Raw genomic sequence first — 12,671 nt, 5'->3', positions numbered from 1 at the left:
GGCACCACAATAGGTTGGTTCAAGTGAAAAGCTGATACCACCTTAGGGAGAAACTGGGGACGAGTCCTCAATTCCACCCTATCCATATGGAAAATCAGATAAGGGCTTTTACATTACAAAGCTGCCAATTCTGACACACGCCTGGCTGAAGCCAAGGCCAATAACATGACCACTTTCCACGTGAGATATTTTAGATCCACGGTTTTAAGTGGCTCAAACCAATGTGATTTTAAGAAACAACACCACGTTGAGATCCCAAGGTGCCACTGGAGGCACAAACGGGGGCTGAATATGCAGCACTCCTTTCACAAACGTCTGAACTTCAGGTAGTGAAGCTAGTTCTGTCTGGAAGAAAATCGACAGAGCCGAGATCTGTACCTTAATGGAGCCTAATTTCAGGCCCATAGTCACTCCTGCTTGTAGGAATGCAGAAATCGACCTAGTTGAAATTCCTCTGTTGGGGCCTTTTTGGCCTCACACCAAGCAACACATTTCCGCCATATGCGGTGATAATGCTTTGCAGTTACATCTTTCCTGGCTTTAATCAGCGTAGGAATGACTTCCTCCGGAATGCCCTTTTCCTTCAGGATCCGGCGTTCAACCGCCATGCCGTCAAACGCAGCCGCGGTAAGTCTTGGAACAGACAGGGCCCCTGCTGCAGCAGGTCCTGTCTGAGCGGCAGAGGCCATGGGTCCTCTGAGATCATCTCTTGAAGTTCCGGGTACCACGCTCGTCTTGGCCAATCCGGAACCACGAGTATTGTTCTTACTCCTCGTTTTCTTATTATTCTCAGTACCCTTGGTATGAGAGGCAGAGGAGGGAACACATAAACTGACTGGTACACCCACGGTGTCACTAGAGCGTCCACAGCTATCGCCTGAGGGTCCCTTGACCTGGCGCAATATCTCTCTAGTTTTTTGTTTAGGCGGGACGCCATCATGTCAACCTGTGGCCGTTCCCATCGATTTACAATCAGCGTGAAGACTTCTGGATGAAGTCCCCACTCTCCCGGGTGGAGGTCGTGCCTGCTGAGAAAGTCTGCTTCCCAGTTGTCCACTCCCGGAATGAACACTGCTGACAGTGCTAGTACGTGATTTTCCGCCCATCGGAGAATCCTTGTGGCTTCTGCCATTGCCATCCTGCTTCTTGTGCCGCCCTGTCGATTTACATGGGCGACTGCCGTGATGTTGTCTGACTGGATCAGTACCGGCTGGTGTAGAAGCAGGGATTTTGCCTGACTTAGGGCATTGTAAATGGCCCTTAGTTCCAGAATATTTATGTGTAGGGAAGTCTCCTGACTCGACCATAGTCCTTGGAAGTTTCTTCCCTGTGTGACTGCCCCCCAGCCTCGAAGGCTGGCATCCGTGGTCACCAGGACCCAGTCCTGTATGCCGAATCTGCGGCCCTCTAGAAGATGAGCACTCTGCAGCCACCACAGCAGAGACACCCTGGTTCTTGGAGACAGGGTTATTAGGCGATGCATCTGAAGATGCGATCCGGACCATTGGTCCAACAGGTCCCACTGAAAGATTCTGGCATGGAACCTGCCGAAAGGAATTGCTTCGTAAGAAGCCACCATCTTTCCCAGGACCCGCGTGCAGTGATGCACCGATACCTGTTTTGGTTTCAGGAGGTCTCTGACTAGAGATGACAGCTCCTTGGCTTTCTCCTCCGGGAGAAACACTTTTTTCTGGACTGTATCCAGAATCATACCCAGGAACAGTAGACGTGTCGTCGGAACCAGCTGTGATTTTGGAATATTCAGAATCCAACCGTGCTGGTGTAGCACCTCCTGAGATAGTGCTACTCCCACCAACAACTGCTCCTTGGACCTCGCCTTTATTAGGAGATCGTCCAAGTACGGGATAATTAAAACTCCCTTTCTTCGAAGGAGTATCATCATTTCCGCCATTACCTTGGTAAACACCCTCGGTGCCGTGGAGAATCCAAACGGCAGCGTCTGGAATTGGTAATGGCAATCCTGTACCACAAATCTGAGGTACTCCTGGTGAGGATAGTAAATGGGGACATGCAGGTAAGCATCCTTGATGTCCAGGGATACCATGTAATCCCCCTCGTCCAGGCTTGCAATAACCGCCCTGAGCGATTCCATCTTGAACTTGAATTTTTTTATGTATGTGTTCAAGGATTTCAAATTTAAAATGGGTCTCATCGAACCGTCCGGTTTCGGTACCACAAACAGTGTGGAATAGTAACCCCGTCCTTGTTGAAGTAGGGGCACCTTGATTATCACCTGCTGGGAATACAGCTTCTGAATTGCCGCTAGCACCGCCTCCCTGTCTGAAGGAGTAATCGGCAAGGCAGATTTTAGGAACCGGTGGGGTGGAGACGCCTTGAATTCCAGTTTGTACCTTTGAGATACTATTTGCAGGATCCAGGGATCCACCTGTGAGCGAGCCCGCTGATCGCTGAAATTTTTGAGGCGGCCCCCCACCGTACCTGGCTCCGCCTGTGGAGCCCCACCGTCATGCGGCGGACTTGGAAGAAGCGGGAGAGGACTTTTGCTCCTGGGAACCTGCTGTTTGTTGCAGCCTTTTTCCCCTACCTCTGCCTCTGGACAGAAAGGACCCGCCTTTTCCACGCCTGTTTTTCTGAGTCCGAAAGGACTGTACCTGATAAAACGGCGCCTTTTTTGGCTGTGAGGGAACATGGGGTAAAAATGCTGACTTCCCAGCAGTTGCTGTGGAAACTAGGTCCGAGAGACCATCCCCAAATAACTCCTCACCTTTATAAGGCAAAACTTCCATGTGCCTTTTTGAATCTGCATCCCCTGTCCACTGGCGAGTCCATAAGCCTCTCCTAGCAGAAATGGACAATGCACTTATTTTAGATGCCAGCCGGCAGATCTCCCTCTGTGCATCTCTCATGTATAAGACTGAGTCTTTTATATGCTCTATGGTTAGCAGAATAGTGTCCCTGTCTAGGGTGTCAATATTTTCTGACAGGGAATCTGACCACGCAGCGGCAGCACTGCACATCCATGCTGACGCAATAGCTGGTCTAAGTATAATGCCTGAGTGTGTATATACAGACTTCAGGATCGCCTCCTGCTTTCTATCAGCAGGTTCCTTGAGGGCGGCCGTATCCGGAGACGGTAGTGCCACCTTTTTAGACAAACGTGTGAGCGCTTTATCCACCCTAGTGGGTGTCTCCCAACGTGACCTATCCTCTGGCGGGAATGGGAACGCCATTAGTAACTTCTTAGAGATTACCAATCTTTTATCAGGGAAAGCCCACGCTTCTTCACACACTTCATTTAATTCTTCTGATGGGGGAAAAACTACGGGTAGTTTTTTCTCCCCAAACATAATACCCTTTTTAGTGGTACCTGGGTTTATATCAGAAATTTGTAACACCTCTTTCATTGCTTCAATCATGCAACGAATGGCCTTAGTGGACATTAGACTAGACTCATCGTCGTCGACACTGGTGTCAGTATCCGTGTCGACATCCGCGTCTGCCATCTGAGGTAGCGGGCGTTTTAGAGCCCCCGATGGCCCTTGAGACGACTGGACAGGCACGAGCTGAGAAGCCGGCTGTCCCGCATTTGGCATGTCGTCAAATTTTTTGTGTAAGGAGTCGACACGTGCACGCAATTCCTTCCATAAGTCCATCCACTCAGGTGTCTGCCCCGCAGGGGGTGACATCCCTTCTATAGGCATCTGCTCCGCCTCCACATCATTATCCTCATCAAACATGTCGACACAGCCGTACCGACACACCGCACACACACAGGGAATGCTCTAACAGAGGACAGGACCCACAAAAGCCCTTTGGGGAGACAGAGAGAGAGTATGCTAGCACACACCAGAGCGCTATATAATGCAGGGACTAACTGAATTATGTCCCCTATAGCTGCTGTTATATATACTGCGCCTAAATTTAGTGCCCCCCCTCTCTTTTTTACCCTTTTCTGTAGTGTAGACTGCAGGGGAGAGCCAGGGAGCTTCCTTCCAGCGGAGCTGTGAGGGAGAAATGGCGCCAGTGTGCTGAAGGAGATAGCTCCGCCCCTTTTTCGCGGACTTTTCTCCCGCTTTTTTATGGATTCTGGCAGGGGTAATTATCACATATATAGCCTCTGGGGCTATATATTGTGGTATTTTTGCCAGCCAAGGTGTTTTTATTGCTGCTCAGGGCACCCCCCCCTAGCGCCCTGCACCCTCAGTGACCGGAGTGTGAAGTGTGTATGAGGAGCAATGGCGCACAGCTGCAGTGCTGTGCGCTACCTTGGTGAAGACTGATGTCTTCTGCCGCCGATTTTCCGGACCTCTTCTTGCTTCTGGCTCTGTAAGGGGGACGGCGGCGCGGCTCCGGGACCGAACACCAAGGCCAGTTCCATGCGGTCGATCCCTCTGGAGCTAATGGTGTCCAGTAGCCTAAGAAGCCCAAGCTAGCTGCAAGCAGGTAGGTTCGCTTCTTCTCCCCTTAGTCCCTCGCTGCAGTGAGCCTGTTGCCAGCAGGTCTCACTGTAAAATAAAAAACCTAATTATATACTTTCTTTTTAGAAGCTCAGGAGAGCCCCTAGTGTGCATCCAACCTCGGCCGGGCACAAAATCTAACTGAGGCTTGGAGGAGGGTCATAGTGGGAGGAGCCAGTGCACACCAGGTGACCTAAAAGCTTTCTTTAGTTGTGCCCAGTCTCCTGCGGAGCCGCTATTCCCCATGGTCCTTTCGGAGTTCCCAGCATCCACTAGGACGTCAGAGAAAAGAACAAGTAACCAACACACCAAGAAAGCTGTGGAAAGGAAGCGAATTTTGGGTAACTCCTTATATCTTGACAGGTAAGTAGTGGCAAGTCACAGGGAGGGGAAGTCCCAATAAGACTTTATACAATGAAGGGCAGAATCAGAGTTGCAGAAGGGGACTAGGAGCCTGATTCAGATCTGATCGCTGCTGTGTGTTTTCGCACAGCGGGTGATCAGATCCGAAGTTGGCATGCACCGCAATGCGCAGGCATGTCGGACGGCTACAACGGCCTTCGCCGGTCAGTTACAGAATGGTGTGAAGGATCCATTCGCGCGGGCGTTCGCAAGGTGATTGACAGGAAGAGGCCATTTGTGGGTGGCAACTGACCATTTTCAGGGAGTGCCCGGAAAAACGCAGGCCAGCTCAAACATTTTCAGGGAGGGTGTCTGACGTCAGCTCTGGCCCTGATCAGCGGGATTCAATAGCACAGGAAGAAAGACCTGGGCTGAGCAGAGACTGCACAAAATCAGTTTGTGCAGCTGTGCTACACATGCGTTTCCACACTTGCACAGCAAAAATACACTCCCCATGTAGGCGGCGACTATCTGATCGCAAGCAGCAAAAAATGCAGCCCAGCGATCAGATCTGAATTAGGCCCTAGGAGAGAAGAGACAAGGTGAACTGGAAGAAAGGATAGTGCCGGGGATGAACGTGATGAGGAAGGGACCTGCTCATAAGAGCTTACATGCTAAGAGGTTAATAATAATCATCATCATCATCATCATCATCATCATCATCATGCGCCTATAATAACAGGAAGATGAACAAGGGAGAAGAGAAGGCCAGGGGATGAAACATTGAAGATTTAGAAGGAGGTAGTGCTCTAGTGTTCACACTAGGGTGAACAGTGGACAGGGCACATTCTGTGAAATAGGGCACTTATGCGTGCACAAAGTCGCATATGCATTTGATAAGGGAAGGGGGCATGGCATCACGACACTTTTTAGTTGGTCACCCTTGGAGTGTGACCAGCACTTGTGGACATGCTGGGCTAGCCCAAGCTCTCCCTGCTCTGTGAATAGAAGCCGAGCACATGAGCATAACATCTATTCACTGGCGGTGAGTGCTACACTACCACTTTTCCCACCTGTGGGACACTGCAGCCCGTGGGTGAGTATGGTAGAGAGCAGGCTGTTTGAGCGAACCGTCTCCACTTCACCGGCCGACAAAAACTGTCACAGCGCTGGTCAACATGCAGATGCGAGCATCTGTTTAAATTTAGCACCATCCAATCATAGCATGCGGACCTGCAGCCAAAAAGGGGCAACCGGTGACATTTGAAATTTGGGGTCACCTGCTAGCTAATCACGGCCCCTAATTGTACAGCCGGCACCAAAATCATGAGGAGGACTCTGAGGGTAAGGGAATGGTGCTGGGTGGATGTGATGTTCTGTGAGGATAGGTATGGTGTCATGTGGGATGAGTCGAAAGGGGTGCTGTGATGGGTTATGGGTGCTATGCTATTAAGGAAGAAAAAGATGAAGGAAGAGCTGGCCATGGAAGATGCAAAGGCAGAAGAAAGAAGAGTAGGTGCGCTTGCCAGGACGGGCCAGCAGCTGAAGCAAGAAGCTGAGGACTGGAGAGTGATCCCAGCGCCATGGTAGACCGCTTCGTCCTCCTTCACTTATTTAACTCTCCCTATATCACCAGGGTTTTCAGGCACTAGGTTCATGGGATTTGTCAGACCTCAGGCCTGTGGTGCATGTTAAGTGGGCAGACCGTTTGTGCCCCTGGTAAGTGACCCTGGGCATTAGGCCCAGGTCACTGTGTCATTATTTTGAAGTGAGGATATGGATATATCAGGGAGCCCAGGATTTGCGCATGCCTAAGTAAAGCCCACCTGCTATTTCCATACCCACACTTCTAAATTTCCACTTCAGTCATTGGGGAGGGGGGGTGCGGGGGGAAGGATAATAAGCACAGATGAATGCGAGTTTTCAGTGAGCAGTGGAAGCTGGCGAGACTGGCTGCAAGTCTGATTTGGCAAAGGAAGGAGTTCCAGAGAGGGAGCAGAGCAGGAGAAATCTTGGAGGCGGGAATGAGAGGAAGTAACCAGAGTGGAGTAGAGGCAGCACAGAGGGCGGGATGTACTAAACGGAAAATGCGGTAAACTCCCGTTTACCGCATTTTCCTAATGTACTAACCCCCGTCCGGCAGGTCAGTGCCGCAGCGGGGTTCAACAGCTTTTGCTGGCGATACCCCATAAAAGCCTATGGGCTTCTTTCTGCAGCGCTGTGTGAGGTATATAAATCGGATCCCTACCAGCATACCTCGCACCCGCAATCCTGCGCATGCGCAGACTGACTCCCGGGGCCGAATCCTGCTGGGGATCGCGGAGGAGAGCTCTTATTGGAAGAGCTGTCCTCTGCAATGCTAATCGCATATGTAAGTACATATGCGATTAGCATTGTGGCGCTGGGCAGCGATGTCCATTAGTACATCCTGCCCAGACAGTAAATTGTCATTGTGCAACCAGATTTACCATTTGCCCTAATTGACACCTAATAGTTTCAGATTAGATGTTCCACTGGGACCGTACGTTTTAGGTATCCAAGGTACTGTTACCCTGAATGACTTCATTCAGCAGAAATTGGCCTGCTGCAGTATTTGTTACTGAATGTCAGTGAAATTACCTGGGTTTAACAAAACGATTAGTCTTATACCTAAAAACGCGTGTTGCATCTGAGAGACTGACACGGGTGCTACCCGGCTGCGACCTGCGTCATCCCCCTTTCCTACTGCAGGCACCATCCCGGCATATTGACGGGTTGGTGACGCACATCGACCCGGCTTCCGTTTACACAGCACAGCTTGCCGGGTTGAAGCAGTGTTCAACCCTGCAAGCTACCCGAGTTGGAATATCAGGTCAGTCGACACGAATTATTCCAAATCGCCCCTTTAACACTAGCCAACAGCACGTGTTATGCGCGTCCCTGTGCAATAACCCGTGTTATATGCTGGTTGGGGTAAAAGGGACATTTACCGACACCGGTAAATTTTGCAAAAAAAAAAGTAGGCTGCTATGGGTTAAAACCATCTGTAGATGGCGATGGCTGCCATGGCCAAACTCCAGAACGCTCCACGTATCAGATATTGGCAAATCCTTAAGCGTTTGTCTCCTTGTTACATCCAAGATATAACACCTTTTTGTTATGGACATTTCTTGCAAAGTAAATAAAAGCTTTCATAAATATGACACGGTGAGATTTTGACTATGTGATTGCCCTTGAACTCCCCGGAGCCCAGAACCACCTATTTTTACTATATTTACTTGCGATTTTGACTATATACAATTTTGACTATACTAGAAGCTAGATTGTACACAATATAGTCAAAACTGCCTTGCCTGCACAGTCTATTTTATTTTGCGATACCGACCCCGCAGGAGAGTGCATCAGTATCACAAGCTGTGTACACACGGTGCGATATGTGCTAACTTTTCTTCTGATTTTCACTATATAGTCCAAATCGTAAGAACACATCGCACTGTGTGTATGCACCTTTAGAGTGCAAGAGATTTCCAATGTATAATTTAACACAAAACATTTTTCCGGTGAACACATCCGCAGACAGTGCCCTGATAGTAAATATTGACTAACGTCATCTACAAATACAGATACTTAACTGGGTGACTAGGACAATGCCTGTGACATCTGGTTCCGGTATGAATGGTCGACCATGTTATGGTCGACAGTCATTAGGTCGACCACTATTGGTCGACATGGACACATGGTCGACACATGAAAAGGTCGACATGAGTTTTTTTCCTTTTTTTGGGTGTCGTTTTTTTCGTAAAGTGACTGGGAACCCCAATTAGTGCACCGCTTCGCTTGCCATGCTTCGGGCATGGTGCCTTCGCTCCGCTACCGCTTCGCTCGGCACAGATTACCATTCCAATCGTAGTCCACATGGATCGTAAAGTATGGAAAAGTTCCCCAAAAGAAAAAAAAGTTAAAAAACTCATGTCGACCTTTTCATGTGTCGACCATGTGTCCATGTCAATGTCGACCAATAGTGGTCGACCTAATGACTGTCGACCATAACATGGTCGACCATGTGAACGGATACCGTAACATCTACAGTATACAAACTTCTTACAACTAAAACCTATGGTACAGCACTTTGAGGAGGAGGTCACATTTCTTGTCATAGAGAAGCCATAACTTCACCTCCAAGGTCAGTAAATCTAGCCCTCCCTATGACAACAGGAATTTTATTGTATTGTGCAGGAGGTTTATTGTTCCAATGCATAAAGTAGAGGATGATAACTATATGAGCCCATAAAGCGTATGACAACTCCTTGTGTGAAAAAGCCATTAAAGGTATTCTTCCAGCCAAGGCTATAATAGTCTCAGGTAGCCAATAATGCTGAAAGCTTACAGCCAATGCATGACTTATCAGAACTGTTCATGTCAGTAGATTAACATGTTCCCTGTCTTCTTAATAGCTCCTGCTGGCTCTAACATCTGACTAACTGGCTGCTGAAGTCTACATTATGTCCATCCCGCACAGCCACTGAACACGGACTTCATTACATCCCGGCCACAGTCTCTGTGGTCCTTGGAGTGTTACAATACCCAAAGCGTCACCTGTTACCTGTACCGGATCAGGAGGTGCAGTAGTTTCTTGCATTCACACTACGGGTTATCAATATATAACTTATAAGAGACTACTAGAAGGTGGTGAGAACTACATGTAACATACATAAATAGACATCTTAAAGGGCCCATAAATCAGGGAAGTATCTAAGCAATTCCCAGTTCTCCCAATGTCAGAAAACCTCGATTCACTGATTCTGACCCAAATATGATCAAATCAGGGATTTTTAACGCGCTGTATTTTGCCAATCCCCCAGTGGATTGCAGGTCATCAGAGTCTGCCAATTGGCAGATCAGGTCGACAGAACAGGGATTCGGGCCCTAGATGTATGGCCCACTTTAGGTGGGGATTCTACTAGTGGCAAGGTTCTGGTCTGAACTAATAAAACACAGGTTACCTGGCAGGAATGTGTCTCTTGTTTTTGTTTGCTACTAGTATGCTTTTCCTACAGTTGTAACCTGCTATGTGCACACATGGGAACCTCACACTTTGGGGTCTATTCATAAAGCAGAGAAAAGCCCTGTTTTGCGCTAAACAGGGCTTTTCTCTGCTTACCGCAATTTACAGAGCAGGTTACTCAAGCGGCACCCCCACTCCGTGCCTGAATCGCATCACCATACTTTAGTATGGCGAGTACGATTCATGAAGGTGCGGAAAGCTCAGCTTCCGCTTCTCCATGGAGTTCAGGTTTGCCATCTCAGGATGTCGTAACCTGAACTGCGGTGCGTTAACTGCAGGGAAGCACAATGCTTCCCCGACGTCTACCCGGTGCTAGCTCCGCCCCATGGCCTTCCACTACGGCCTGCCGGGAGATCAACAGGTGGCGCATGCGCAAGGACCCACCGGCTGACTCCGCACATTGCAGGAGGGGACCGCATTAGGACACAGCGTCGCTGGAGCCCTGGACACCGCGGCAGAGATGATTTGCTACTTATCCCGGCTATACACAAACCGATGCATAATTAACCATTTGCATTTTGGTTTCTTTACGAATAGACCCCTTTGAACCTCCTTCTTAATGTGCAATTGGTCAGTATTATATTATTATTCTCAACTTTTATGTAAGAGGCACCACACATTGACACCACTTTACCAAGCGAAAATACAAAGCAGGGTAAAAGTATTTAGGCACAGGGAGAAATAAGGAGTACATGAATATAACCTGGGACTGTCATTGGCCATTACAGACAACTGGAAAGCATGGCTCTTGTACACAAACGCACAAATCTCCGGCCTAATTCATGATAACAAAATATTTTATTTTCAGCATCACTAAACACGTTTATGGTGACTGCTAGCATACTGCCACACCAGTGACATGGAGAGGGCTCACTGAAGGGCTGCATGCATTCATGTCCACTATATTTAAAAATAATAATAATAAATATATATATATATATATATATATATATATATATATATATATATATAATTTTTTTATTTTATTTATATGGCGCCACAAGGGTTCCGCATCGCCCAATTAAAGAGTACATAAACCAATAATTAAAACAGGAAAATAGCGACTTATAGTTGAGGACAATATAGGACAAGTACAGGGTACATAAACATAGCTACATCAGCAGATGACACTGGAATAAGTATCAGGTGGCAGAAGACTGCTGGATTTGGAGCAGTTGAAGATTATTAAAATAAGAAAAATTATAAGCACATGAGGGAAGAGGGACCTGCTCGTAAGAACTTACATTCTAAAGGGGAGGGGTAGACAGACAGGGGTGACACAGAAGGGGTATATACTGACAATCTGCAGTGAGAGTGACCGGGATAGCAGCAGCAGGTGAGAGGTGTGTGGCCCCATGTTCCTGTGCACAGGGGTAGCAGCACAGCCCCGGTTAGGAGGATGCTATGTACCTGGTCAGATGCTCGGTCTCTCCCCCCAGCCTGCCCTCCACCTCCTTCCAGCCAGCAGGCGGCTCAGGGGGCCGGTATGCTGCCAGGTTCAGGGCTTCGGACACCTCCTCGAAGCGGGCAGAGAAGTCCACGAAGTCGATGATTCCGTCCTGATCCACATCGAGCCTGCGGAACAGCGGCCGCACCAGACGGGGCTGTACGCCCACATCCCTGCACACGGCGGCGAAGTCCTCCAGCTCAACCAGCCCGGAGCCATTCACATCACAGGCGGCGAACAGGCTCCGCAGCTGGGAGAGATCATGTGCCGAGCCCATCGCAGCCGGGAACTCAGGTACCCGGGGGTCAGCTCTCCGCGCCGCTGCGGGTCACTAGTCACAGCTGTCCTGGCGGCGGGGTCTCTCTCACACCCTGGGCCAGTGGGGCATGGACGCTGACCAGGGTTCCCCAGCAGCAGGAGTCCGATATAGAGACCAGCTGTCGCCCTGTGCTGACAGTTGTCGCAGTATGTGCCTCTGTCGTGACACCAAGCAGTGAGCCGTAGGAAGTGTTGTCCCAGCAGGTGATACTACTAAGCGGGATAGGAGCGTGCGGGCTCGCTGTGACTTCTGCCCAATACCGAGCTGGTCTGCAAATAGCATCATCAGCACACGGTGCCTGCTCCCCGGCTTCTTTTGGTGGAAGGCATGCCTACTACAGGTTCCCAGTGTGGCCGGTTCCAAGATAGTAAGAGGCTCCCTGTCCTTAACACCCTGCCCATGTTGTGCCTGTGCCGGCTGCATACACTCAGCTCCTTCATCCCATCCCATTCCCAGCAGCTCCTCCCCGCACACCTCGCCGTGTCCTGCAGCCTCCAATCACCTCCCTCATTCCAGCCAGCAGTCACCACTTTCTATAACACACAACAGGTTGTATATACTAGCTGGCTGATCTCATAAGAAATAACCATCCTGGAAGAACCACATATTTGGTACCACACCTGCTCTCTTAAGAAAATACTTGTTTAATTTTCTTATACTTTGGGCAGGATGTATTAAGATACATCGACGCGCATTGCAGGGATGTTGATCGCATATGTACTAACATATGCGATCAATATCGCAATGCGCTGATGGAGGCCCACCGCGATACCTGTGAGGTGGTCTGCGGGGGGGTCTCCGTCACCTCCCAGGGGTCTCTACAGTGCCCGCATGCAGCAGCAGGCTGTCCCCGGCGCCTCCTTCTCCCCCCTGCAGCCGGAAGGACCTCCGGCTGCGTTGCTAGGGGGAGGAGGAGATTACCTTCCGGGCCCAGGGCTGCCTGGAGGAAGGTATGCCGGGGGAAGGGGGGTCTTCGGCGGAGGCGGTGGGTTGCGGCGGTTGGCGATAAGAAGCCCATAGGCTTCTATAGGGTATCGCCATCCAGAGATGGCGACACCCTGGACGGCGAAAAACCGGCGG

At 49.6% G+C, this 12,671-nt stretch overlaps 1 protein-coding gene across 1 annotated transcript in view; it reads right to left on the bottom strand.

Annotated features, from left to right (window-relative positions):
- Positions 1 to 12,037, bottom strand: part of LOC134931961 (ras and EF-hand domain-containing protein-like) — a 94,645-nt gene extending 82,608 nt beyond the window's left edge. The window contains exon 1 of the mRNA XM_063925871.1: positions 11,236 to 12,037. Coding sequence (XP_063781941.1) covers positions 11,236 to 11,549 — 314 coding nt within the window. The 5' untranslated portion in view covers positions 11,550 to 12,037. The remainder of the gene's footprint in view (positions 1 to 11,235) is intronic.
- Positions 12,038 to 12,671: the final 634 nt, after the last annotated feature.

The sequence above is a fragment of the Pseudophryne corroboree genome, chromosome 6 (genome assembly GCF_028390025.1).
Source record: "Pseudophryne corroboree isolate aPseCor3 chromosome 6, aPseCor3.hap2, whole genome shotgun sequence".
NCBI lineage: Eukaryota > Metazoa > Chordata > Amphibia > Anura > Myobatrachidae > Pseudophryne > Pseudophryne corroboree.
Note: the sequence above shows the minus strand (reverse complement) of the source record. Positions and strands in the feature narration are given on the sequence as shown.